A 27740-nucleotide genomic window follows, 5' to 3' on the forward strand; every position below is an offset into this window, starting at 1 on the left:
CTGAGAAATTAAATATGATCTATGGGGGAATTAGCTGTCAGGCAGTGTTTGGTGCGGCAAGATTTGGGGAGTGGGGGAGGGGGCCAGCCGGTAGAGGGCTTCAGTAAATAATTAGGCATGAGGAGCACAGCTGCCAGTGCTCCGCCTGCATTAACCCAACAGATGGACACAGCTTGGATTCACCTTAATGCATATGGTGGGCGGGAGGAGACTGGGCTAATGGAGGCGGTGCACCCGTTCACAGGGGGGAGCCACCATTACAGTCATCGGTCCTGCTGGCAGAACAACTGCTTTAGAACTCAAGATCCACATCCTTTACTGAATGCGAAAGTGCTGGAAATGGCCAGGGCCCCATTCTCAGGTTCTGCTCAACTGCATCATTTCTCTGTGAACTCTGACCGGACAGAGAAGCGCTTTGTTCATTGGAGGGTGGCTGACAACCATTTTGTCTGCTGTGCATCCCACTCTTAGGCAGCTGGGGTACAGAGGGGAGGGGTACAGGAACGATTTATATGTTTATACTGTGCAGGGATCAGGTTTTCAGGGACAGAGTATAGGAGGAGGGAAGGTGTTAGTTAATACAGTTACGGAGTAGAAGGTAATAAGTGGAGAAAATGCTGGTTTACAGTGTACCGAGTGGTAGGGTACCAAGCGAGAGAAAACCAGTTTATGGTATATTCTTGCAATTACCTCTTGGTCTGACATTTATAAGAATGCTTATGACAAATCCATTGTGATTCACACAAGACTCATTTATCTTACTTAAAACGAGTCTGTCAAATAAATGTAGGCTGCATGTTTCACTGACATCAAGTACAAACACTTTTCTCCAGAGAATAGTACCCACCGTGAACTCTCTCCAGGAATAACTGAAGCAGTAAAAGGCTTTCCTTATAGCAAAATTATTTCTCCCATAAATGTTCTAGCTTTCATGGGGAACTTGGTGTTTGCAGAAAGCACAAGGTGGATCTATAAAGAAGTCGGTGAAGAGTGCCTTGTTGGTTTGTTCATAGCACTAGCTGACTGTGAAGGATGGCAGTGGAGGGGAAGCAATGGAATAAGCAAAGAAACGGCAGTGGGAAAAGGATCAAGGGGTGGCAGAAAACGCTAGTTTCGATTACTCACCTTACCAAGATTAATGGGCATCTAATCTCATAAGAAGGATCTAGGAAAGCGTTAAACTACAACTGTTGCCAGGGTAGCTAAGTGAGGAGCCTGCATTTAATATTATAAGTCATTCTCCGATGAAGTGGTCATCATTCTAGTGCATACTATTTAAAAGGAACAGAGGAATCGAATATAAATGAAACAGACTGCATCTGTATCAATTGCATCACCAATTTCCTTGCAGAGCAGGATCTAACTAGCACTACTCTACAGTGCAAATGTGTTTCAAATTTCCCTTTTTCAACTGACATTTCTTCAGAAATGCCATCAGCATCCAATTCATAAAGATACAATTCATACCACCATCAATATAGACCATCTTGTGCACTACTCTGTATTTGGCTGCAGTCTGGTACTTCTTGAGGTAGTCAAGGATGCCAATTTATGTCCACAGTGGCAGCATTCCAAAAACAAAACGGACGGCCAGACCAGATGGAAGGGTAGATAATGTATTTCCTGTCACCACCCCCCCCCCCCCCTCCCCCCCCATTGATTATTTCTCATTTTGTTGTGTCAAAATAAATTATGTTTAAACTGGGGTTTTTTGATACTCCAACAAAGGCAACTCTCTTTTTTTATATTTTATCCCCAGTTATATCCCCAATATTCCCAACCCAAACTCAAATGAACTTGTTGATCTCCCGCAGCGACCTATAGGAGATGGCAGACATGCGACTCCTCCGATTCATGCGATGTTTACTCTCACTTCTTTTTCTACACCGCAGACGTATCACCAATTATATGCTGCCCATGACATCAGAGGATAACAAGGTCAGCATATTCTCAGTTCGAGCGTCCACGGGTGCCTGGTTGGACCAGGAATGGCCGCTAGAGAGATAACAGATCAACTGAATTTGCCGGCTTCATTTATGGGCAAGACTGGGCCAATCAGACCACCGGCCATAGCTGCCAATGGCACCACTGGCCAACATAAGCAACTCTCATTGAAGTCAAAAGAAGCACATTATTTAGACGACGTCAGAATTATACATATATTTAAAAAATCATAAAATTATTTCATTGATAAGTATTCCTCCCTTTGTATTAACAACCTAAATTGTGCCCGGTGTATTCCATCTAGTATATGATCACACTATATGTTAAAGGTCCGCCTGTTGATTTTGAATTGACCTGGGTCCAATTATATGATTACAGAATAAATATCACCAATTTCATACGGTCTCATTAATGAAACTGCAGATCAAATCAGCTACACTGTCATGAACACCAACAAATTGCCGGTGGAATTTCAAAATTAAGTTATTTGGAGGCAAAAAGCAGGAGAAGGTTATAAAAAAACTGGCAAGGTTACGAACCTTCTTAGGAGCACAACAGACACTATCGCGATCATGGCCACCCTATCAAACTGAAGTGGCCATGAGGAAAGCTACAACACAGACAGTTGCTCATTGGCTGAAATGGGAGAAACCGTCCAACAAGTTCTATAGCACTTCACAGATGTGGCCTCTTTGGGAGCAAGGCTTGATGAAGCCACTTCTGGAAGAAGATTTCGTGATCTGACGAGACCAAAGACCAAACACTCTAAAAGCATGTTTTTCAGCTCATCACCTACCAAGCAAGGCTGTGCCAGCATCAGACTATGGAGCTGTCTTTCAGCAGGAGTAACAGTATAAAATGTTCAATTTAAAATTTAAAAAACCTAAACGAAAACAGACACACTGGTAGACACACATAATAGCTATTAACAGAATGTTAGCCCCTGTGCGCTTGCCATCAGAAGGTCAGTGGAGGAAGGACTAACTTTTCATCATGACTGACTCTCATAAAAGAGTGATGAGAATCTCTGGCAGGGTTGAAAAGGCCAGTGAGCATCCAATAAAGCTGTTAATGAGCAATAGCCCTGACCATAACTTTTGACCCATTGATGCACTAGTTCACATCTGAATAATTTCTGCTCTCCACACTTGGTATAATTCACAGAGGTTACACTGCCTGCTGCATGACTCTACTCTAAAGCATTCTTCTCAGATGTTTGAATTGCGGAAGTGAGGTTCCGATGTATTCACAAATGGCACTTGTGGCCCCAATTGTGAATTATGCAAATTCTCCTGTTCTGATGCAGGAGGCAGGGGCACAATAACTGATTAATTCCCCGCAATTCAAGGTCCAAAAACTTGCCAAAAACACACACAAAGAGAGCAGCCATTTTCTTGGACCATTCCATGAGTCAGATCCTCACTCTAATCAGTGTGCCTGTAGCTAAATTCATCCCATTATTCTCTTTTTTAGACAACAGCCAGAGATTTAGGTGACAGCTCTGAGCCCTATTCACACCACCTGTATCTCCCCCTACCTCACCCCCTGCCTCCCCCATGACTTAACCGCCCTCGTATTTGGAGGACACTACAGAAACAGCATGTAAATCAAACACTACGGGGCGGTCTCTGTGCCCAGTGCACACCTCACGCTGTGAGGAAAGAGGAAACATTACCATAATCCTGAGAGCGGCACAACGTGTGAGAGCAAACTCGGAGGGCCCTGCGTGCACGCACATGCAGACGCTCTCCTGTGAAAACGCCGCAGGAAACCCAGTCTGCTTCCTGGGTCTGGGGTGGGGCGGGGGGATGGGGGGCACAGGGGTTATTTGCTTGTCTTCACTCGGCCCTGCGGCTCAGCTGCTCCCTGTGGTTTACTAGAAATACTGGAGGCGCGAGCAGGGGAGAAGCCAGCCTTGTTTTTCCAAAGGCGCATCGTGCTAGTGTGGACCACTGCTGAAATCTCAGGAAGGGTCTCATGTCTTATTAAACGTGCAGTTTCTATGATGTTTGTGAAAATGACAGATTGCAAGGTAGACCACTTCAAACAAAAACATGAACACTCATGCCCACCTTTAACCACACACACACACACACACACACACACGTGCACACACTCCAGGTGAATAATTCACACAAGTTTAAACAAAAATGACACAAGCTGAAGCAACAATGATTACCATTTGTCACACTGGTTCGTTTATCATTAGTGGTCAAGACAGTGATAACACTGACCCGCAGTTGGGGAGCAGTGAAGGAAGACAGTAGACAAACAGAACATGTCTTACCTTGGAGAGACCTCCTACTTCCAGGTAGAAGCAGATAATGAAAACGTTCCATGCCACCCAGAGTGCTGTCCAAATAGCATACTGTAAGAAACATGGGTACACACACACATACAAACACACAGACACACAGAGTGATCAATATTCATGCTAAGGACACATCTATCATACTAAGGTCTGAGGCCAAAGGTCAATGTACCCATAGAATTTTAGATAAGGTCACATGCACATACACACAGACATAGCCAGTACATCCAGACACTGCACATAATTTACACATAATTTACAATATTTTCCAAAACTTTGAAGCTGAAATCATAGAAACAATGCTTAACGCCAAGGACCTAATCTTATTATGTATTCATAAAGTGCTAAAAGTTCCATAGAGTCCACCCTTTTACCACAAATACTATCACAGTTGCTGGTGCGCTGTCAGTTTCCTGTGGAGAACTACAACTAATGCATGCATGCCTATTGCTTATGGAGCACAGTACAGCAGGAATTATAATTGCCCCACAGTCAGCATCCCACAGACTATTAACATCTTGTGATGAACGGTTAAACCCACAGCCTCCAGGGTATTATGGCATTAAGGAAAGGAAAAACATAGGAATAAGCAAGCATATTAGCAAATAAAAAAAATCTTGTTAGCAAGAGGCCATTTATTGCTGTTGATACTTTTGTTTGTCATACATTAGAAATCAGTCTCCTCTAAAGTTTAAGCAACCATGCTCATCTGATGGCTGATTGCATGCATTAATAATGCCTTGCTGTTCACACAAGGAAAAGATAGAGGGCCATTGTTCCCTAATCTTGTTTATAATTAGTCAATTAGAACTAATTAGAGCGTCTTCATAAATAAAGCGAATCAACATTGCCCAGCACCACCATTGGACCACTTTTGTTATGTGTGTTGAGGGGAAAAGATATTGGTAATCATTCATAATAATGATCTACTTGTGTGTAATAATGGAAGAGATGAGGGCAAAGTATTTCTAATACTGAGGTAGGAGAGAATTATATAAAGTTTACTGGTGCTCAATCTTATGGTATCCAAAGCAGTTATAAAAAAAACTAATACATTTTTTCATGCTGAATTGCTAAACAAACGTCTGTTTACAAAGGCAACATCACCTAGAGATAGTCATTACTTTTAAGACTTGATACCTTGCATCTCATGCAGTCAATTTATTTCCCAGCAATTTTACTTGAGTACCTGAGGTCAAGTAGCTTAAGGCTTAGCGGAATAACAATTCTGCAACACTCCCTTAGACTCAGAGCCACATTGTCTAGCCACTAATCAACACCGTGTCTGGCCTATATGACTAGCTGCGATTGCCAACTTTTAGATGTCAATCATTCTTTTTCTTTATGTGTTAACGAATACTATGACAGACTGTGAAGCAACACCCATTGCTGGCTGTGACAAAACCATCTGCAATGGATGGGTGGCTCAGTGGCGTGCTGAGAGCCTGGGGGGTTGGGCGTTCACCCCCCCAAAGGGACACTCCCATGGCGCTTTAGAGAGACTTTAGTTCCAAGGCAGTGCAAGCAGGCTAATGTTGACGGTGCAAATTGAACCAGATGAGGAACTGTACTGATGGAATAATTCACCTGGTCAATTGGCTTCCACAGCAGGTCGCTACAGTCGGTGCTGTAATTTGCATGTAGGGGCAGGTCATCCAAAGGAAAAAATAAATCAGTCTGTCATTCTTTGTGGGGAGCCTGTAGAATATTAAATCTCCTACCTCTATATCTGGATCAGGGAAAGTGAGAGGAGGACAAATCTGAATCAGGAATGTAAGGCACTGGTTACCTTCAAGGGCACCGACAATTGTGTTTAAGGTAATGTGGTCAACATTTTAAGGTGTGCCCTTTAAACAGGACACTCAAGCTTACTTCTAATAGCTTTCAGTTCCTAATGCATTTAAACCCATTAAACTAGGGTGGGGTTGGCTTTACGCAGGGTTGGGTTTTCTGATTGGCACTATGAACCTAATTAGTGCTTTTACTGTAATTACAAGAAGATTTAAAAGATTTAAGATTACAAACATTATTTCAGCAGGCCAAGCATCAGGTTCTGTTTGAGTTAGAGATGAAACATGATTAAAGCTCTTGCTGTGCCCTACAGACATTGCACGAAGAATTATACATGGTATGGTTGAGCTCTCTCAACTACATGACATTCTGGAATAAACCTTGAATAAAATCTTTGCCAGAAAATCGTTCCCATAGTTCACATTCTGAAAGAATACATTAAGATGCCAATTTTTCAGTTGTGAAAAAATTATCTAACAGGCATGTTTATAAGAATCCCACTCACTTCAAGAATACTGTTTATTTTGTGTTGTGCTGTAGTCATGCACTAAACAAAGGAGATTGTCCAAAGTATTTCATATAATAGTTCCCACTAGAATGATGAATAAAATCAATAACTATTTCCATAAAACACTGTTAATGTTTTTCTTAATGTTATTGTTATATTTTTATTACAGCATACACAAAGTAAACAATTTCATTGTGAAGTCACTGATGAAAACTGATGTAGGTTTGCTTCGGGTATCTGCCTTGACAGGTATTTATTTTCCCTTGATAACTAGAATCGTATCCATCCAAAAAAAAAAATGAAGTTGGTTGATGCCGTGTGAGAAATGCAATCTTTATCTGGGGGGAATGAAAAACTGCCTACATGTAGTCAGTTGCTACTTCCTGTTACCTTTAGTATTATCTTTCATGGGACAGCAGGCATATAGCTGATTTATGAAATCCTGTCTATTAACCAGCCTTGCTCATCTTCAGCGAGCCTTAAAATATGCAGGGCATTTAAATATGATTTCTGCTGCTGTTCACGAGGAGGTGAGTCCGGGTGTAAACGTACACGTCTATGTGCCTGTATGTCTGCGGGTCTATCTGTGTGCCTGTCTGTCTGTCTGTCTGTACGGTTACTTTTAAGAAAGCCAAGCAGCACAAGCACTCACCACCACAATGTAGCGTGGTCTGTACTGGATTGTGCCGAAGAGGCCCAGGATGACGATGATAATGTGAAAGAAGTTGGCCAGGATAGGTGCCCACTGGTACCCCAGGAAGTCAAATACCTGCCTTTCCAATGCCACCATCTGCCACAGGGAAAGAGAGAACAGCTTGGTTAGCAAGTACCATTCATATGACATACGCAATCAATCTATTTTTAAGAATTGTATTTTTAGACTGATAATGGCAATAGTAGGAGTAAAAAACATGATTTTCAAATGGTCTAAAAGTAGTATCTAAATAATTAATCAATAACATTTTCACTCAGAAGTAAACAACGTATCCAGGTCAGATGTAAACCCATATCTCCATTTCACAGTCATAGCCTCAACCACAATTTAAAAAAAGATTTCCTTTTTTAAATTCATATACAGTATGGACCATATCGTCCTGTGACTCAGTCAGGTGTTCCTAGCAATAGCATAATGTAGGAGCCTTGCAAAATGACCAATAATGGATTAACTGGCTAAAACTCACTCAGACCTTCCAAAGCAGTTGTTGCGTAGATGTGCTTGGCAATACAAAAAGCTTTTCTCACAAATAACTCAAATCTAAGCCAGTGGCTATTAGATTAATAATAGTAAAACATAAGTACTGCTCTAAACTGAATGAACTGAACAGAAATACACATTCCCCTTCAGAAAAACAACATTCCACTTGTGAAATATCACACCCAGAAATTGTGCCCAGATCATCCTTTCTTGTTCTGATAATAACAGCCCTGGGAAATTCAGTCATTCATTTAGAAGGGAGATGGGCTATCAAATCACACTGACTGAACGGCTTCTACACACCCACATCCAACACTTTCCTCTGTTACCTCAGCATGCAAAATAATGAGCAGTAATCCTAATTTTGACTGGAGAGTCCCAATTTGCATCAATTTAATTAAAATACAGTTTGAAAACACGAAGTCCTCGTGTGGAAGAGCACAACGCTTAATTGGAACTGCTTTGTTGAGATGGAGAGAGTCAGGCGGAAATCTGATGTGTCAGCAGTGTGAAAAGCCATGATGATGAATGAGAGGAAGACTCTGACACAGCCACACCTTGCGCTAGGCCAGTAACAGACTGTCAGGCAGTACAGCGAGCAGGCATTTAAACAAAGCCAATGCTTCTGGCTTGCTCAGAGAGTCATATGGAATCAGCGATTTCAAGATAAATTCTAGTAGTCTGTATAATGCTTGTGTACCCATTGAGACAGAGTCAAGAATTATGTGCTAAGAGGAGATTTATTGTCTGTTCTCTTAAGGACAATTAAGAGCTGAATAACGACAGACTGAAATCCTTCAAAACAGGCTAGGACAGGTTTTTTTTAATCCAGCTTATTTATGAAAGGTTGACGGTTGCCCCAGTTGCTTTCCAATAATTCTCACTGAAATCTCTTATGACCACTGGCATGCTTGAGCAAATTTGCTGTTAGACTTGAGAATCACAGATAACAGTATTATCTCTTATGCACAAAGCCACACTATTAACAGCCACTATTAAACACCAAAGACCTATTGCTATTAAAATGTGACTTGTAAATATAAAAAATACAAAAAAAACTTCACAATGGCATTTCTGTCACTAAATACCAACTAGGCATTTCCTGAGACATCTTTTTGAAATGAAGGAACAGACTTATACATGATTGGAGGTCTCACTGTGATGACTCACTTTAAGGTCATACCACTGAAAGACTGTTCAGTTGCCAAACCTTTTTTATGAGAAGCACCCTCCTGACAAGCTACAACATGCCTTTATCTTGTAAGCTATAAATCCTTCAATGGATTTATGTTGTTATGAATGTTTTTTCCCCTATAAACTCTGTGTAAGCCATCAAAAGTATTGAGTAAGTATTGGGTGTGAGATAATGAATCTTCCTTGAATCCATTGCAATCTACTACTAGGAAGACACTTCACAAGTCTCAGCAGCACATGACTGTTACTTATTTATACATTTACTTTATATAGTTTTTGCTGTAAATAATTTAGTAGATCAGAGCTCTATTAAAATGATCTGTTTCATTCATCAATGCACAATACAACACTTCACGTTTTAAGTTCAGTTCAGCTGTTAATTCTTCTCTTCCCCAATTTGACGGTTGATTTAAATGAGAAAAATGTTTCTCAAAAGCACAAAGCCACGGCAAGTGCACATCTCTCACCGCACTGGCGAATGAATCATCTGAATTGTTGTTTTTTTTTTTTGCTTTTTTTAAGTGACGACAACCCGAGAGGTTTCCCAGAAGCCAAAACATTAGTCAGAAGGACACCAGGTCGCCTTCCTTACACTGAGGCTGCTGCATCTGTGCGTCTGTACTGTATGCGTGTGTATGTGTGCACACATGTATGCACGTGTCTGTGTGCATATGTAAATGCGTGCCAGAGTGTTTGTGCACACGTGCACGTGTGTTTCATGAATTTTTCATCGCACCGACAGCTCTCAAGTGTGGCCATGTACAGACGCCCCCTGGGGAGCCGGGTGAGCTAATGTCTTCTCTCCCCTCCATTGTTCTGTGCCAGAGTGATGGGCAAGACCGTGCAAATGTTGTCACTTAGTCACAAATTCCTCCCTCCATTTTCCTCTAAGAGACACCATTCACATTCCAAAGTCGCCAAAAAAAGGAAAGAAATAACCGTGGCAAGAGCTCAATTTCATAATCTAATGTGATGTTGTCTGTGATGATGGCATAACTACCTTGAATGAGGCTCCATAATTGATACATCTGCATGCTATATGCCACCTAATTCATGGCGTTTTTAAATAAGTAACAAACAAGCAATACATAACACACTAATGAAATTTCTTTTCACTGGAGGGAGTTCAAACTCTGTGATATATAGCAGTGGTTGAATCACTTGCAATCTTGAGACAGACAGTTTCTGGGTATCTTGCATACACAATGCAGCATCTGTTTTCAATCTTAAAATATTAATGACCAAACGAGGGGCTGAGAAGCCCCAAATGAATACTCAAGTCTCCTGAGTAACTTATCACAAGCAAGGACAAGAGTATACAAACCCTAAAATTAGCTGGGAAGAGTTCTCTCCTTCAGCGCAATTATAAACGTGTTAAGCAAGCCATGCAACTGATAATGAGAAGAGAAACTGAACTTTCTGCAGCACATATTTATGCTATCAATTACTATGGAATGTCTGTTGCCTTTTTTCTTGAAAAAGAAATGCACAGAGCAGACCAACATATCTAGTGAGTGAAATGAAAATAGTTTTTTTGATAATTGTGCAAACATCATAGTCCATAGAGTAAATAGGTGCAGCACTAGAGTAAGACACAAAAGTGGCGAGGTCTATTTTTTCTGCTCGCATCTTGCTATTTCACACATCCTGATTGAAGACACCTGCTGCAAAGCTTCCATCTGTGAGAAAGAAGCGAGAGAGGAACAAGGCAGAGGAACAAGCACACTGAATCAGCCACCTAAGGGATTCATTAACTCTCACCGGAGAGGGTCAATGCTTTTAAAGGTAGATAGATAGCAAATAACAGATTACAGGGAGAGTACTGGAAACTGATTTTTTCTGTATCAAATTCACCAATTTCAAAATAATCCAATTCCATGAATTAGGTCCATGTATCCCATGAATCAATGACAGTAATGCATCGTTTTTCTCCGAGTGAGGTCTGTCATTGGGTCAGTCAGAGCTTCCTTTTAATAGGCTGGACTCACATTTCCACTGCTGAAACATGGGCAACCACAAAATAGATTTTTTCTTCTTTTTTTTTTTTAAACAGGCAGACATGAAGCATGCTGTTAACAATGCTCACAATGAGAAAATGAGAACGGCAGTTGGAAAAAGGTGCATGAGAGGCATTAAAATTCAGTGCGTGTGTGGCCGTGTGACAGTGTCAGTGTGTGTGTCAGAGAGAGAGTGAGAGTGAGAGAGTAAGAGAGAGGGAGAGTGAGAGAGTGAAAGAGAGAGAGAGAGAGAGAGAGAGCGAGAGAGAGAGATTCTGTGTGAGAGTTGCCAAGAGCTGGCAAGAAAGAAAGTGCCTTGCTACAGACTGGATGCAATACAATGCCATAAGTGGCTGGAATCTAGTTACAATATGCTAGAAATTGTCTCAGATATACTAGCCCTCTCAAAAAACACTGCCATTTCTTGTTGAGTTGATGAGACCCTCATTACTCAATATCCCATCAATAAAGCTATTATATTACAATCAAATGCTACAGACCTTCTTATTCAAATGGAATTTAAATGAATACAAATGGGAGTTTTTTCTATGCAGAAAGTTGGTTCCAGTCATTATGGTGCTCTACTCCACCATGTGAGCTGAATAAACATTCCCAAGCACAGGCAAGATCAGGACATGGTTGTATTTCACAGCAAATGCTTTAAGTTAAAAAAACTCAAATGAATGCATGGTGACATTGCTTTAAAATACAGTATCATAGTTTGAGAGTAAGTCTACGTTTAAGACAATTAAACTTGTCTTTATAGGGCGCAACTGAAGAATTCGGAGTGACTGAGCACATAACTAAACCCTGTAAAGCACAGCTTGCTTTATGAGTATACGGTGCATTTGGTAGGATGACCCATATCCATCTAAATGCCTTGTGAAAAAATGCTAAGACCTTGGTCATAGCCTATTCTGTACCATTTCTGCTAAAGCACATTACAATTTGTGAAAAGCAGAAGGGAGATTGAGTTTATCTCCTCCCACGCCCCATATTCCATCTCCCCCATTTCCGTCTCTCTGTGGGTGTCTTAAGAGGAATCCTGTCATGGATCTTGTAACTGTCTGTACTCTGTAAAATTCATTATCATCACTTTCCCTGTGATACCCCCCAACACACACACACACACACACCCCTGACACAGAACAAGACAGTTAATTAGTTTCTTATCTTCTTCAATTCAATGATATGTAACAGCTCTGTGTGATGGTAAAAGAACGGGGTTCCCATGCACACTGAGGAATTTCTCCCATGAACCAATTCCTGCAGGTCCTATATGGTTCAGAGTGGCCTGCAGATAAAACAGCTAATCTCCTTCCCCTTTGGGTTTGACAAACATGTGAACATTAGACAGACCAATGAAGCGGTTTCACTGTGCGCCTCAGTCTCCTCCAGCCCCCCGAAGATCAGATGTGCAGACATCATTTCATCATCTTCATAATCACCACGGTCATACTAATCCATATTCTCATATTTGTCATCTTCATTACTACCCCCAACATCATCATCATGATCCTATTCATCATTGTAAAAAAACACAATCCCCATCACAGCTTATTACCTTCATCACCGAATCATCCCCCTCCTCCTTCTCCTAGCCATTCAACCCTCTCCTACCAGCCCACATACATTACTCCATCTCCTCTGCCCTGTTAATGAGAGATATAAAGAAAACTGTAATTTATCATCCAAATAAATGCAGGGCTTTCTGCCTTTTAAAAAAAAAAAAAAAAAAAAAAGAACATTACTTTCAAAAGACATTTCTCCTCATTTTATTTTCTCATTATGGCCACAAAAAATGTCTCATGTTGAATAAATTCTCTTGAAATGACATTTATGTTTTCATAAGAATCACTCCGTGCATCTGATATGCTCAGTGTTGAGGATTAATTGGGAAGGTAGCATATACTCCTAACAATGTACCAGTTCTCTGCATGTGTCTGATTATTTTCTCTGGTGTCTGCTTTACTTCCAGGGGTAATTCGACAAAAAAGAAAAAAAAAGAAATACACAAGCAGCCTTTGGCTTAAGACAGAATGTGACATAACAGTTACATTACTCTGGAGGTTGTTGAAAGGGAAAGTTGTAAAAACAAGGACAACCCAAAATGATTTTAGGCTTGTCATAAAAGTAATCTCTCTCTTGATAACAAACATCTACTAGACGATATATATATATATATATATATATATATATATATATATATATATACAGCTGGTGATGTGTTCTTTTTCCAGTGAATCAGTCTTATACGCAATAAATATTTTAATCCTAACACAATCACGCCTCAGCCTTGCACATCCCTGATATGAACCAGTTTCTAATTGCTTAAAATAAGGTAATTAACAGAAAATGTTTGGAAAAGTAAACAAAAACCAAACAGACAGGATACCATAGACATAGGCACCATAGCCGTTTTCCTCCCTTTCAGCACTATCAGTGGGATCAATTCAAACATCATGGTGGCTATTCATCCCCGTTCTTCGTGGGTCTAGCTGGCTGGGTGTTAAAACCTTTAAAAGGGGAACCCTAGAAAAAAGACAGTGTTCCATTGCTTTCCAATGCAGTGCCACATGTCATAGTTGAGTGGCTTTCACAGTTCAATTTCAATCCAAAAAGACAACACATCTTCTCAGAATAATTTTTAATCATGTTGGAACTCAAAAACAAAATAAATGGCCCAGATGAGACACATCTACTAAAAAAACTACACACAAACACACCCACAACAGGCATAGATTCACACGTGTGCACATGCAAGCACATACTCATTTTGGGCTGAGGTCGGGATTTGAAAACAGGCCATGTCTCAAGGCAAATGCCTAACACCTACATCTAAAGCCTTTATAGCACCTTCTAGTGTAAATCTCATTCAAACACTGCCAGCAGAATAGCTGTGCTCTCCTTGAACCCAGTCCAAGGAGGCATCATCTTTTCTGATTACATGTTTCTCGCTCGTCTGATACCCCAACGCAAATTAGATAGTAATGATACGTTTCCAAGCAAGAAGATTAATGACCCAGTCATCAAAAGACAGTAAAACTGTGAGTATTCAAATCACTCATCGTTATCAATATGAAACTGTAATAATAGAATGATGGAAAGGGTCTCTCCTGTGTAGGCTCTGGGACAGAGGAACGTTATTCTCAACCGCTACCCATGTGGGGAGAGCCAGCACACCCAGTGTGTGTGGCAGACGGACGACTGTGGGACCGCAATTTTCAAACTAACCTGGCAAGCTTGAAGTAGGATAGGGCAGATGGAGGGGTTATTTGATTTTTCTGGCAAATCAACCAAATGGAGACAAAGACTTGTATTCCACACAAAAACATCAGATATTGATCTACCCTGAGCTACTGACATTCTAGTTTAAAAATCTATAAAAACACATGTGAGTCTGATGTCCAAGACAACTGCTCAAAGAAGAAATCCTGCAAAAAAAACCAAACGGGTACGGGAAGTCTAGCACCTTGTGAAAAAATAGTGGATGACCTAATGCCAAGTGTAGGCAGCCATTGCCAAGGAGCAAACAGTAAACAGAGACACCCAGTTTCTTTAAAAGAGATGCTAACCTGCTCATACATAACGTTCTCACAACGTTTCTGCAACATTGTAAGGTTAATACTGCATTCCATTCTTGCAACACTGCTTTACAGCAATGTTGGAAGAATGGTATAGGCAATCCATATGAGTAAATTCCTTATGGAAACTAAATGTACTCAAATATATTGGAAAAAAAAAACACTTTCAAGGGCAAAATGTGTCAAAAGGTGCTTATCCACCTCACTCTATGAGGTCACTCATTTAATTGGTCATGGGAGCAGGCCTTCCACAAGGGATCCCCCTCTCCCCAGCATGAATGGTGATAAATCACAGGTTCAATCAATAATTTAGGCACGTTTGGCCATTGCTTCCCCTTGTCACCAGAAGAGAGGAACGCTCTGATGCTCACCAGAGGCATGCTAAAAACACACTGAGACCAGACTGTTCTTTAAATATTCATGCACAGCTCTTCAACATGACAGGAATCCTCAGTCCATTACAGGGTCTACAGCAGATGAGAATGGATGGCACACAAATGCTGTTTCCTCAGTGGATCCGACTCCTTAAAAAGGGGGCACAGTTCAGCTCTAATGAGGCATGACAAGTTTGTCCAAAAGTAACAACTGTGAGTGAATAAGTTGTTTTTCTTTTGGCAGAATACAAACATTTTAGGTTTTTTTAGTGGAGGTCAATTCCCTTTCTTTATTCACAGTACATCCTGGAATTCCCTTTATGGATTCCTTGCAGTGTTAGCCTTTTGTAACTTCCCGAAATCATGGTGTACAGCTCACGCTATCCCTCCCAGTAGACCCAGCCAAAACAGGGCCCACATAATGGGTCTGTTCATTTTTAGCATAAGGCCTGGAGGGACCCCAATGGTCTCCATTCAACACAACAACTTGAGCGAAAAACCTGAAGTAATAAGACACACAGTCAGAGGCCAAACACAGTCAGCCAGAACAAGAGGAGCCTGCAACTCTCCCATTAAAATGTGGCAATTTTGGAAGGAAATTCAATCGAAAAGGTTCACTAAGCAAAAACACTTAAACAAAGCACTGGGTGCCCTGTACAGCATGCCTGAGACATGAGTCAAGGGGAAACTGTCCACATTCACACAAGACATGATGAGACAGCATGAAGCTACATCACATACGTATCCCAGTGCTGAAAAGACTCTGACTTTCACTGGCTTTAAAAAAAAAAAAAAAAAGACAGAAAGCACCCTTTTAGAAACAGAATGATTGTCGAGGCCAGAGCCAAAGGGTCAGCTCCATACTGAGGTCACTGTCTCCGCTGTGCTCTCCATTCAGCCTCCCTGCACTGTGCACGGCCAGCCCTATTTAATATGCATTACCAGTTATTTCACTGCTGCACAGGCATATTGGATTTATCCTTAATCATGTTCTGCATTGCTCAGGGAGCCTAGCTTCACAGACTGAAACAAAAGTGAAGCACATAAATAAATATGCCCCTGCCTATCGAGATATGAATTGTGCGCTGCAATTTTTTAAAGCTAATATCACACTGTCACAGCTGAGAGAGTCTGTGCCGGCTCAGACTCACTCTCGTACCACACAACCGACCTCACAGCATGCAGAAAATATGAATGCATGGCTAACTTTTAAAGCACATCCCCCACACCCGCAACCCCCACCCATCTCAACGTGTTTACGGCTGTCAGATCGCATACATGGAAAGAAATGCTCCTCAGATGGGACCACCATCAGCACTGGAAATACTATATGCACCATTATCCCATGAGACCTCCTGAGTTCTCATGTGAAGGAGGAAACAGTAGACATCCTCCTGCCTGTGGGTCTTAGGTCTACTGGGAGCCTGTTTTATTGCAGTTTCATTTATAACAGCTGTTGTAATTACCCTTTACTGACAGTTGTGATGCATTAATAATAAGTTGTGTTGTTAGCAATACAGGGTTGAGCATATAGTGGATACATCCTTTATAGCTCAGCCTGCATGTAGCTGATTTTTGTAAAATAAGGCAGTAACTGTTTAACATTTTTTTGCTCATGGACATTCCTGGAATAAACTGATCATCTGGCATTGACTATACTTCACAAATTCTAGAGGAAAGCACTCTCTCTCTCCAGTTGACTTTTAGACAACTGTAATTTGAGAGATACAACAAAAGGGAACCACAGAATAAATTTAGAAATCCAGAACTGCATCTTGGAACCCATTTACCCACAGTAAATATGAGCTTTGTCTGCTCAAAGTTGCCTTTGGGGTTGTGCCTTTTATGTTCTTTCACATTACAAATGCCAGGGGCAGGTAAACCTCTGGTTGCAGCTGGGAATTGAATAAGCGTGCCCCTGAATGCCTCTCCTTGCATTTCCCTTTGACAACACCGCACAGGTACATTAATATTGCAGCTAATCTCACTGTTTTGTGCATATCATAAGGTTTCAATCTGGCCCCCCATCTCCCCTTGGAATGATTCCATGCAGACACCTCCTGTGCCTTTTAATATTTACTTTGCACATTGAGTCTTACCTTAACCCTCAGATGCTTGGCCCATCCAACAAACTTTTCCTTTATTAATGGTAACACGTGTACTTAAACATATTTACTCATTTGTTTCCGTCATGAATTTGACAATCTAAAAAGATTTTTATGACAAAATAATATAATTTGTTCACATTTTCATACATTGTGACAGATAAATCATAATGTCAATCAAGAAAATATCTACATTTTTTCATTAATAGTAGAATTCATCAATTCCTCAACATTTTGAACATCTCTTCGGTGACTTGAATTGCCGTTAGGAACATGTGTTTAAAGGCATACCATGCATGATTTTTTTGGCCTTGCTGTGTCCTGTGTTTACAATCAAAGAAGTCTCCACCTCCGTCTTCAATGCCGCCCACTCACCATGAGTACCCGTCTTCAATCATCAAGCTACCTGACATAGCTAGCCAGATAGATAGCCAGAGGTAATGTTACATACAGGTCCAACAGAAAACAAGCCAACTCCACGTTGCTTTTTTCTGTTGGCGAACTTCAGCTGATCCCACCGAGGGAAAGCAATTCCAAGGTTAACTCCAGTTCTTGAAGGAGCCCTGCAGCAGCTAGCTAACTGGCAACCATACACTCTGCTGAAATCTGACCCCAACAACAGGCTCTGTAGCCACACCCACCCCTCTCCACACAGAAAAGAGTGCCGCGCCCAGAAACATCCCAAACACATAACAGAACATCAAAATACAAGCAAAGGTGCAAAAATTCTGCAAAAGTGCATGAAGACAGAGATTACCAGTGCATCATAGATATGCCTTAGCATCGTTATTTTATTATATTTTCAAGGCAAAATCCTGTATAATATGCCTTAAAAAATAGAATATGAATAAAATAGGAATCAATGGTTTGAAAATAATTCCCATCGGAATTAATTGGGGTCAAAAAAGAACCCACAAACCTAAACAAGAGGAGCATTAAAGCACAATTATCACAAAAATAAATAAATAAATTACAAATGTCAAATTTGGAATTTCAGATAATCAAATGCATTTATTAGAGACAAAAACCATTCTTGGGGTCCAGAACGACCCCACCCATACATTTAATGGTTAAGAAAGAGGGTGTTGTGAAAGCACACTGTGTTTGCAGCAGTAAGATGAACTGGTTCTCCTGATGAAGATGCCAAAATGCTGGGGGAGGTGCCGAGATAGCAGGCCCACTGCTCACTCCACCCCAAGCAGCCACACACAAAGAGCCGCTTTCTCCACCTCCCCCCCCCCCCCAGAACAATAGGCATGTCCACTTAACCCAGCACTGAGTACGCTTGCCTGCATTTCACCAACCGCCAATCACAGCTTCGATCAGGTCCTCACACAAGCCCTGTATCCTTTCTCCAGGCCAATGAGTTCTACATATTAAGAGTATTTGAATATGATACTGATAGCCTACATCTTATCAAATCTCTTACAGATGTCTCTCATATCTCAGAAATTCCACAAACCACCACAGAGTGAGCAGCTATGCTTTTTTCACAACATTGGCATGCAAAGTTCATTTTGGATCCCCAGACAATCCAACATAACTCCCTCACATTTGCTAGAGTTAGGGCAGTAAGGCCCTAAGTGAAGGCCCTGGATGAAGTTAAGACCATCATGGGGAGTTGGGGGGGGGTGGTCAGTTCTCTTCAGCTCTGACCTCATTACTCAGAGCCTGTGGCAGCCTTGGTTCCCTTTTATAGAGTAGACAAAGCTACCATGTCCAATTAAAGGTCCCCAGTCATCAATCATGTTATTCACGGTAGCTTATTCGCCATCCACATTGCCATCGATATACAGTGTTTTTTCCTGCCTTAGAGCGCCTTTTCATTTTCAGTGACTGTCACAAATCTCTCTGTAGCCTTTCTCTTCTGAAAGCTCAGAAATACTGGTTTCTATAACCATGCTGAGTACAGATAAAGAAACCAATCAAAGTCTTAAGATGGTACATGGTTGCACTCCACTGAAAAATTGTGCGTGTGTGTGTGTCTCTGTCTCCATATTTCAGAGATCTAGCTTACTGCTCTAACAGTTGATTGCTGTATCTAACAGAGGACACTAATAATGAAAAACCATTCAATGCAAATGTAGTTTGCAGAGAACAAAGTATCGAATTCTATAGGAAAGAAATGACCAGCAAACTATACCAGATGACTAAAAATAGGCATTAAAGTCCATTAAAAAATAAAGAAAAACATTTTGCAAAAGAATTTCAAAGGCACTGCTATTTCTGTACATTTAGCTCACACAGATGCAAAGCATTGTTGCATCAAGAGCCAGAGGTATACTGCACAGTTGGTTATGTACTGGTCAAATATCCAGCGGCAAAAGTTGAGAGACCAGGCGAAAGGCCAGTTTTCCTAATTTACGATACCTTAAGTGGTGTCAATGCCCTTGTGGCCCATCAGCTTACACAGGAAATATAATCATTAAGTTCACTCAGAAAGCACTCCACAGCACAGTGACGTCGGTGAGGGGAAATTCAAACCTGACCCTCAGATCATATCTTGACTCCAAAGAGGAAGAAGTAATACCTTATAGAGCACTGCTTTCCATCGATGCTAAATGCACCAAGCCCTCCATTAAAAATGGTTTTATCTGACTACAGGGACTCTGGAAATAGGCTGCTGACAGCTGTACGTGCCACTAAACAAACTCCATTGTGTTCCTTTCGAATGAGAAGGAGAAAAAAATACAAAAACAGGTGTTGCACAGAGCTAGGAGAGACTGACTGCTTTGGTGTTTCACCCTCTGGTCTACTCGATGGTAAAACATCCCACTAACCCCAGGCTGTTAGTCAAACAAGTATTGGTGGCACTTGTGCTGGCCTCTCACTTCAGCTTAGGGATGATGTCTTCACATGTTTACAAATGTTACAGTGGAAAATACTATTATGTGAAAAACTATCATAAAGCAATGCCGCTCTCTTCCTAGATAATAACGTAGTGTTGCAGTGGTGAGCCATTCTGGCTCTAACAGGTCCGATGCTGGGCCTAGACATCAAAGATATACAACTGTTGCTTAAGCTTAATGGTCTGTAGAGGGTGAGGTATACATTTTGACAGCTATATATACGCTCACAATGTCATCTGAGCAATCCGATGATAGCAAAGCCTTGACAGTAAAAACCAATCACACTCAAGCAATTTGCTCAAATGAAGCCATCCAAGGGAAGAACTGGGCTAATAATACGGTTTGTTTGGTGAGAGATGAACTAAAGGGGAGGTGTTCCATACACAGGGGCGCCTTATGTCCTTGCACAAGGACACATGCGTGGCTATTAGCCCCACTCCCCTGTCAACAGCAGGGAATAGGCTCGACAGTCACACAATACCCACATCATCGAAACACTCATCCCTTTGCATTCTCAATGTAGACAATAGGGTTTAATGTAACCACTGACTGAAGCGGAGGCAATTGATCATCTGCAAATAATTCAGCAGCAAAGGTGTTCTTTGGAGGACATTGTCTGCTATCCTTATGGTAGGTATTGAAGTACATTAGCAGTCCTTCCAATGAACACATAAAAAGAAGATGATGCTGCTTGGGGAACACAGTCCGAACGATTCACTTAATATATTTATTTCTCAAACCACACAGCTACCATTAAAACATCAGAAATAAGGAAATTCATAGAATTTTGTGAATATACTGGAACATGGCTATTTATGGCATTATAATGGCACTCAACAGATATTACCCTCCTGGCTGTGATGGAGGCACTTGCCATTGCAATAGCCTCATCTCTCTGCTCTGTCCAGATCCTCCAAGACATTCAACACAGTCAATCACCAACTACTCATCTCAAATTTGGATGAGATGGGCATTTCTGGGACTGCCATCTCTCGGTTTGCTTCCTATCTTGCAGATAGGTCTTACCAGGTCACCTGGATGAGGTCTATCTCTGCACCTCATCTCCTTGTTACAGGAGTCCCACAGGGATCTGTACTGGGTCCTCTGCTGTTATCCATTTACACCAAATCTCTTTGTTCAGTCATTAATTCACACGGCTTCCCTTATCATTGTTATGCCGACGATACACAACTCTTCTTCTCTTTTCCTTCCTCTGCCATACAGGTAAATGAGAGAATATCACGACATGGATGGCCAGGCATCACCAGAAGCTCAACCTCAACATGATGGAGCTGCTCTTCATCCCTCACAAGACCTCACTTTTACAAGAGCTCTCCATTACTGTCAATCGTACCACAGTGGCTGCCTCTCGCTCTGCACAGAGCCTAGGGGTGGTCCTGGATGACCAGCTGAACTTCAAGGAGCACATTATGGCACCATCACGGTCCTGCAGATTCCTTCTGTACAACATAAGGAGGATTCAACCATACCTGACCATGTACTCCACCCAGCTACTACTCGTACAGGCTATGGTAATCTCCCTTCTAGATTAATTGCAACTTCCTCCTTGCAAGCATCTCAGCTTATGCCATACAGCCACTACAACTGATTCAGAATGCTGCTGCCCAACTTGTCTTCAACCTCCTAAAGTTCTCAAATGTCACTCCCCTGCTGAGGTCACTCCAGTGGCGACCGGTTGCCACCAGGATCAGGTTCAAATACCTGACCCTGGCTTACATTGTAGCCAACAGGACTGGCCATGCCTACCTACAGGACATGACTCAACCCTACACGACTAACCATCACTACTCTACACATCACTCCCAATCTAGGATCGCTCTCATCACTTGAATCCTGTAGCACTTTCATGCTAACTTGTATTTCCATTTAGCAATTGTATTTCATATTATTTATCTTATATTGATATTGTAGCACGTCATCATGCCTCCTAATTTGACTTACCATAACTTTCTGACCTAGCCTTCTGACCTGTGTGAACTGGACTTAATGTGTTCATGGCTATGGATAACTGTTACATAATGTGTGCTGTACCTTTATCGAACCTGTGCATTGTAGTTATTCCAATGATCTTCAGTATGCACTTATTGCACGTCGCTACGGACAAAAGCGTCTGGCAAATAAATGGAATGTAAATGTTATAAAAATGGCAGAGACATTTGTAATTATATGCTGGTTGGACTAATGGGACTACAATTCATGACATTTAGCAGTATTACGCAGGTTATAATAATGTGACCTAGCATCATACTGGCCCACAGTGACAAATCAGAGCATCTACAAAGCATCATTTTGGCTGTGATACCTGCACGGGAGTTTAAGTCATCAGAAAGATAATTGAGTGAGCTGGATTTGTATTTGCAAGGAATGCTGGTATGAGTAACATGACTCTCAGATCCATATTATCATATTTTGAGTTGTAAAATAAAAAACGAGTCTATGCCATGCATCTCACTCATGAAACCAAATTATCTTTTCTCACCCCATTTGCACCTTGAGAAACACATCAGAAGGTGACAGGTTATAATTTGAATTCCATATGAAAGAGCCTGGCTGGATTTCAATGAATCTGAGACCAAACTGAAGCCCATAGAATTGAACTGGAGAACTAACGCAGAATTGCACTGAAGGTCAAAAATAACAACACAAAATTAACTTCACCACTCGCGTCCCTCAGAAGCAATTTCATTCAAATTCAAAAGCTTATAAGCACTTGTTAAAACCGAAGCACTGATTACTATTGATAATTGAGTAAATGCCAGGTTCATGATAGCTACTGCTGAGATTCAGTGACCTGTTAGGTCATCCAGAACAAACACCCACAATCACAGATTTTTTATGCAAGATTTATTGCATATATTAAATTACAATCTTATATTCAGAGTTGACAATTTATGAAGGACACACACTTTAAACGGATCAGTAAACGCATTGTGTATTCTATGAGATGTACTCCATTTGACAGATCAACTAGACAGATCAATTTTGGCATCTCAGAAAACACACATCCAGTATTACCCAGCTAACACTACACGGCCAGTGGCATGTGTAATTCGAGTTTAGAAAAATGCACTTTTTTATCCTAACCAACAAGCAAACATGCCAAGCAATCATGTTACAGTTTAGACAACACTGTAATAATAATAGTGTTTACACAAGTTTTGTTTCATAAAACATATGGTGTGCTATTCAGTTGGGAACACTACCATTTCCCTGGTCAAATAACTAGCACATCTCCAGAAACGCCGTCTTTTCTTTCTCCCCTATGGTCATTGCTCCCCTGTTCTCAAAGTAAAAAATAAAAGGGCCCCCAGCGCCACACACTCTTCTGTTACAGATAAGAGAAAGGTATTATTCTTTTCACAGCTTCCTTCTATTGAATTCTAATCTGGACTACAAATGGAAAACTTTACTCCTGTGCTCAGACAGCTGCCTCTGATACAGAATGTAACGATAATACGCTTTTTGGCATTCATCTCTGTAGACCTATGCATTGGCTGCCAGCATTTACACCCCACTAACTTTCTGCTGGATGTGTTGCCCATGACAACAGAATAAAATACGATCTCCTTGCACTCAATCACTTGGTGGGGCCATAAGTTAAAAGCAGTAAAGTTCTTAGTAAGTGGGTAAGTTTTGTGCTGTGTGTGACAAGAGAGCACAATGACAAAGTCCCACTCATTGTGTGTGGGAGTAAATAGAAAGCCTTCAGTGCACTGCTTTTTCCTTAAGAGCCAAGTCTTTCCACTGAACTCTGTGGGGGAGAGGAGGCAATGCCTTTTTCTGCCAGTGTTGCTTTAAATGGATCCCAAATTCCCAGGGAACCACTGCTCCTGCATCAAGGCAAAGCCACTTTCCTCCGACAAAGATAATCAATCTGGACAATTAGGGAAGGCACCAGTGTCTGATAGCTACCAATACACTTTCCACCTGAAAACCTGGCAACAGACAAGGGACAAACACCATTTGTCTCCCCCCCCTGTGAATGGGTTTATAGAGTGTATTTCAATTTAAGTCGTAGCTTGGAATCTCCCAGGTATCAGCTGCAATGCTGCCATCAGTCCTGATCAGTTATTGTATCTGCTTCTGGAGTTTCATGTCTCCAAGCTCACGGGCTTTCCTCTGAAAATTCTGAATGCAGTTTTTTTTAAAGTTTAAAATAATAATAAAAAAGTTTCCAGGTCATAAAAGAGAAAGCTTTCATTAACAAGGCATTATTTCCAAAGTGGGCTAATTATTGTCTTCAATTTTTTTTTTTTTTTTTGGTGCCTAAGACATGTTACATTTAAAATGTTTGTATGAAACTTTAAGCGATATATTTTGGCAACATAAAATCATTAACACTGACCATTAGACCATAACTAATAAATAACAAAGAAGCAACAAGATACTGTAATATGTATACACGCAGGATTAAATCGAATTTAAAAAACCAATATAAACGAATGGCAATCCTTCCATCAATTCTGTACCTTGCGTGCGTGAACCCTGTCACCTAACCAAAATCATATCGACCGCTTTCAATGTGGGCCCCACAGTTCTGCAAGTAACTGTGAATCAATATTCACGGTGCTTTGTTGCCCTTTTAACACCCACCATACAGCGTGAATCGAATTCTTCCATTCATCAACTATTAACAATAAGTGAGTAAACGGTACTGTGCAAAGGGATATCTATCGTCAATTCAACATTACCAAAACCGCATTTTTCTGACATTTTCTGTCGTCATCATTTGCGCAATAAAACATCATCTGTCTTGTACAACTTATTCTAACAAAGTAACCCTCTAAACACGCATTTTAAAAAGCATCATGTTAAAAGATTCCACAATGGATGCCACCATATCCTCTCTCTAACAATACGACATGCACAATAAACAATGATGCAATTAAATCATTTGCTATTGAGTAAACATGAATATGTTTTGTCAATTAAACAGAACAACTTAATATGGGATGTTGCAACCCATTGACATCACTGGACGCTGGCTATTTTATATTCACTTTTTAAAGCACTAAACTAAATCCACTCAAAGTTCGTATTATTTTGATATCGTTCTCATATGTCTTAAGAGGTCAACCAGTGAATTTACTTACCAGCTGGAAAATGCAAAGGAAAATCAACGTGCAACGTCCACTGCAACACCCCATTGTACCAGCAAGCTACAACGAGCGCGAGGCGAGAAACAGAAGTATTGTATCGACTGTGGTCCAAAATAGCTGAGTTTAGAATGAAAATATCATTGAGCCCTTTCCAACATAATAGTGATGCAGACGAAAGCAGGCGGCTCAAGCTCTGAACTCAGTGGAAATGATCGGCTCCATGCGCTGATTCCCCATGATCTTTCCAAAACAGCACAGACATGCAATAGGCTACTTCAGTGAAGCTCTGGAAAGAGAGATCGTGTCACGGTTGCAGCTCAGCTGTGCTGTGGTGCTTCTAAGTTGTGATAGACGTGTAAGTCGGGGCTCCAATGTAATGGGGGTGGGGGGTTGAGCTTTTAAAGGAGAAAAGGGCTCCTCCATTTCTCTGTCAACCCCCTTGAATACATTTCCGGTTGTGGTTTGTTTTTCAGTTAGGTGTGAAATAAATATAGCACCACTATATATAAACTTTATGATGGCCAGATCATTTTTTACAGGCCTTATTTCAATAATCGTTCAATATTAACTAATATGAGTAGCCTAACCTAAATGATCGTGTGTGATTATTATTATTATTAGGGGTCCAAGCAGCGAAGCTGGTGGAACCCTATTGTATCTGTTAGGATTATTCTTATTATTATTATTTTTCTCCGCTAAAAGTGTCTGAGGCTCAGAAACCATAAGTCCTGGAGCAACCATATTTGGCAGGTGGGTTCCTATGGGCCCCCACTACTCAGGCACTAAAAATCACGTATGTCAGCCAGATGGTGGCGCTATAACAAAGGGTAACGCGTACAAGGCCATAACTCCCACACCATAAGTTAGATCAACACAAAACTTCATCGACATATGTATCTGAACGTGTTCTACAACTTTGCCATTGGCCCCACCTATGTCCACCATATTGTTTGCCCGCAATTTAGACTTTTTAGTTGGGGCGTGGCAGTTTTCTCCGCTAAAATGTCTGAGGCTCAGCAACCATAAGTTGTAGACCAACCAAATTTGGCAGGTGGGTTCCTATGGCCCCCCACTACTCAGGCACTAAAAATCACCTATGTCGGCCAGATGGTGGCGCTATAACACGAGGGTCATACTTTAAAAGGCCATAACTCCCACACCGTAAGTCAGATCAACACAAAACTTCATCGACTGATGCATCTGAATGTGCTCTCCAACTTTCCTATTGGGAGCACCTATGTCCGCCATATGGTTTGCACACCATTTGGACTTTTTCATTAGGTGGGGTGCGGAAAAGCTTGGAGCTCCAAATCCAAACGATTACGACATCGAGTAAACTTCTTTACGGCAAGCGACAACCATGGCGACGCTAGTTTTTATCAGTGAAAGCACGGTCTGACACTGCCACCTAGCGTGCATGCTAGGATAGGCGACCAAAAGTTTTTCAGTAAAAGCTTTCTGAGAGGATGAATAATTACTTTTCTTTGGCATGGATCCATTTGAAGACAGTATCGGGTGAGTTCGTTTAGTCTTTGAATCTGTCATTATGCTGAGAAAACCATTTTATTGATAGGTTCTGAGTTTCTGTGCACACGCGCGAAAACACGCTGGTATAATAAAACAATGACGGTAATACATATATAGTCCGCTTCGTTCCGTTGCTACCATAACATAACAGACTATCTTATGTCTACAGCTGCAGTTCTCGCTGCAATTTCAAACATTGAATATTCACAAAAGACGCAATTTATGCTGTACTTTGCCAATGTCTAAATAAATAATACGCTACGGTAAAGCTTTGAGAGGATGAATCATTACTTTTCTTTGGCATGGATCCATTTGAAGACAATATCGGATGAGTTCGTTCAGTCTTTAAATCTGTCATTATGGTGAGAAATAGCTACACCATTCTATTGATAGGTTCTGAGTTTCAGTGCACACGCGCGAAAACACGCTGGTATAATGAAACAATGACGGTAGCCTAATACATATATAGTCCGCTTCGTTCCGTTGCTACCATAACATAACAGACTATCTTGTGTCTATAGCTGCAGTTTCTCGCTGCAATTTCAAACATTGAATATTCACAAAAGACGCAATTTATGCTGTACTTTGCCAATGTCTAAATAAATAATACGCTCCGGTAAAGCTTTGAGAGGATGAATAATTACTTTTCTTTGGCATGGATCCATTTGAAGACAGTATCGGGTGAGTTCGTTAAGTCTTTAAATCTGTCATTATGCTGAGAAATAGCTAAACCATTTTATTGATAGGTTCCGAGTTTCTGTGCAAACGCGCGAAAACACGCTGGTATACTGAAACAATGACGGTAGCCTAATACATATATGGTCCGCTTCGTTCCGTTGCTACCATAACATAACGACCTACAGCTGCAGTTTCTCGCTGCAATTACTAATATTGAATATAAACAAAAGACGCATTTTACGCTGTAGTCTGCCAATGTCTAAAATAATACGGTCCATTTGAAGACAACATCGGGTGAGTTCGTTTAGTCTTTAAATCCGTCATTGTGCTGAGAAAACGTATTCTCAATTTAATTTCTAAATTGACTGTAAGCTTAGGGTTGTAACTAGGTAGTTGTTCCGTAGGTGACTTAGTCTTAACTCGTCTTAACTATTGCTTGAATGTTCTTATAGACTGCGTTGTTGCTGTTCTTGTTTGTGTTAGCGTTAATCAGTTTAACCAACTGGGTCCAAGTTGAACTATGCGAATGTTTCCTGCACTTGGAACGGTATTTCTTTCTAGGG

At 41.0% G+C, this 27740-nt stretch overlaps 1 protein-coding gene across 2 annotated transcripts in view; it reads right to left on the bottom strand.

Annotated features, from left to right (window-relative positions):
• Positions 1–25360, bottom strand: part of nkain4 (sodium/potassium transporting ATPase interacting 4) — a 43959-nt gene extending 18599 nt beyond the window's left edge. For both annotated transcript variants that reach the window (XM_035383225.1, XM_035383224.1), the window contains exons 1-3: positions 24967–25360; positions 7207–7344; positions 4232–4312 (exon numbers count right to left, since the gene is read on the bottom strand). In XM_035383225.1, coding sequence (XP_035239116.1) covers positions 4232–4312; positions 7207–7344; positions 24967–25020 — 273 coding nt within the window. In that variant the 5' untranslated portion in view covers positions 25021–25360. The remainder of the gene's footprint in view (positions 1–4231; positions 4313–7206; positions 7345–24966) is intronic.
• Between the last annotated feature and the right edge of the window lie 2380 nt (positions 25361–27740).

Source organism: Anguilla anguilla, chromosome 11 (assembly GCF_013347855.1).
Source record: "Anguilla anguilla isolate fAngAng1 chromosome 11, fAngAng1.pri, whole genome shotgun sequence".
NCBI lineage: Eukaryota > Metazoa > Chordata > Actinopteri > Anguilliformes > Anguillidae > Anguilla > Anguilla anguilla.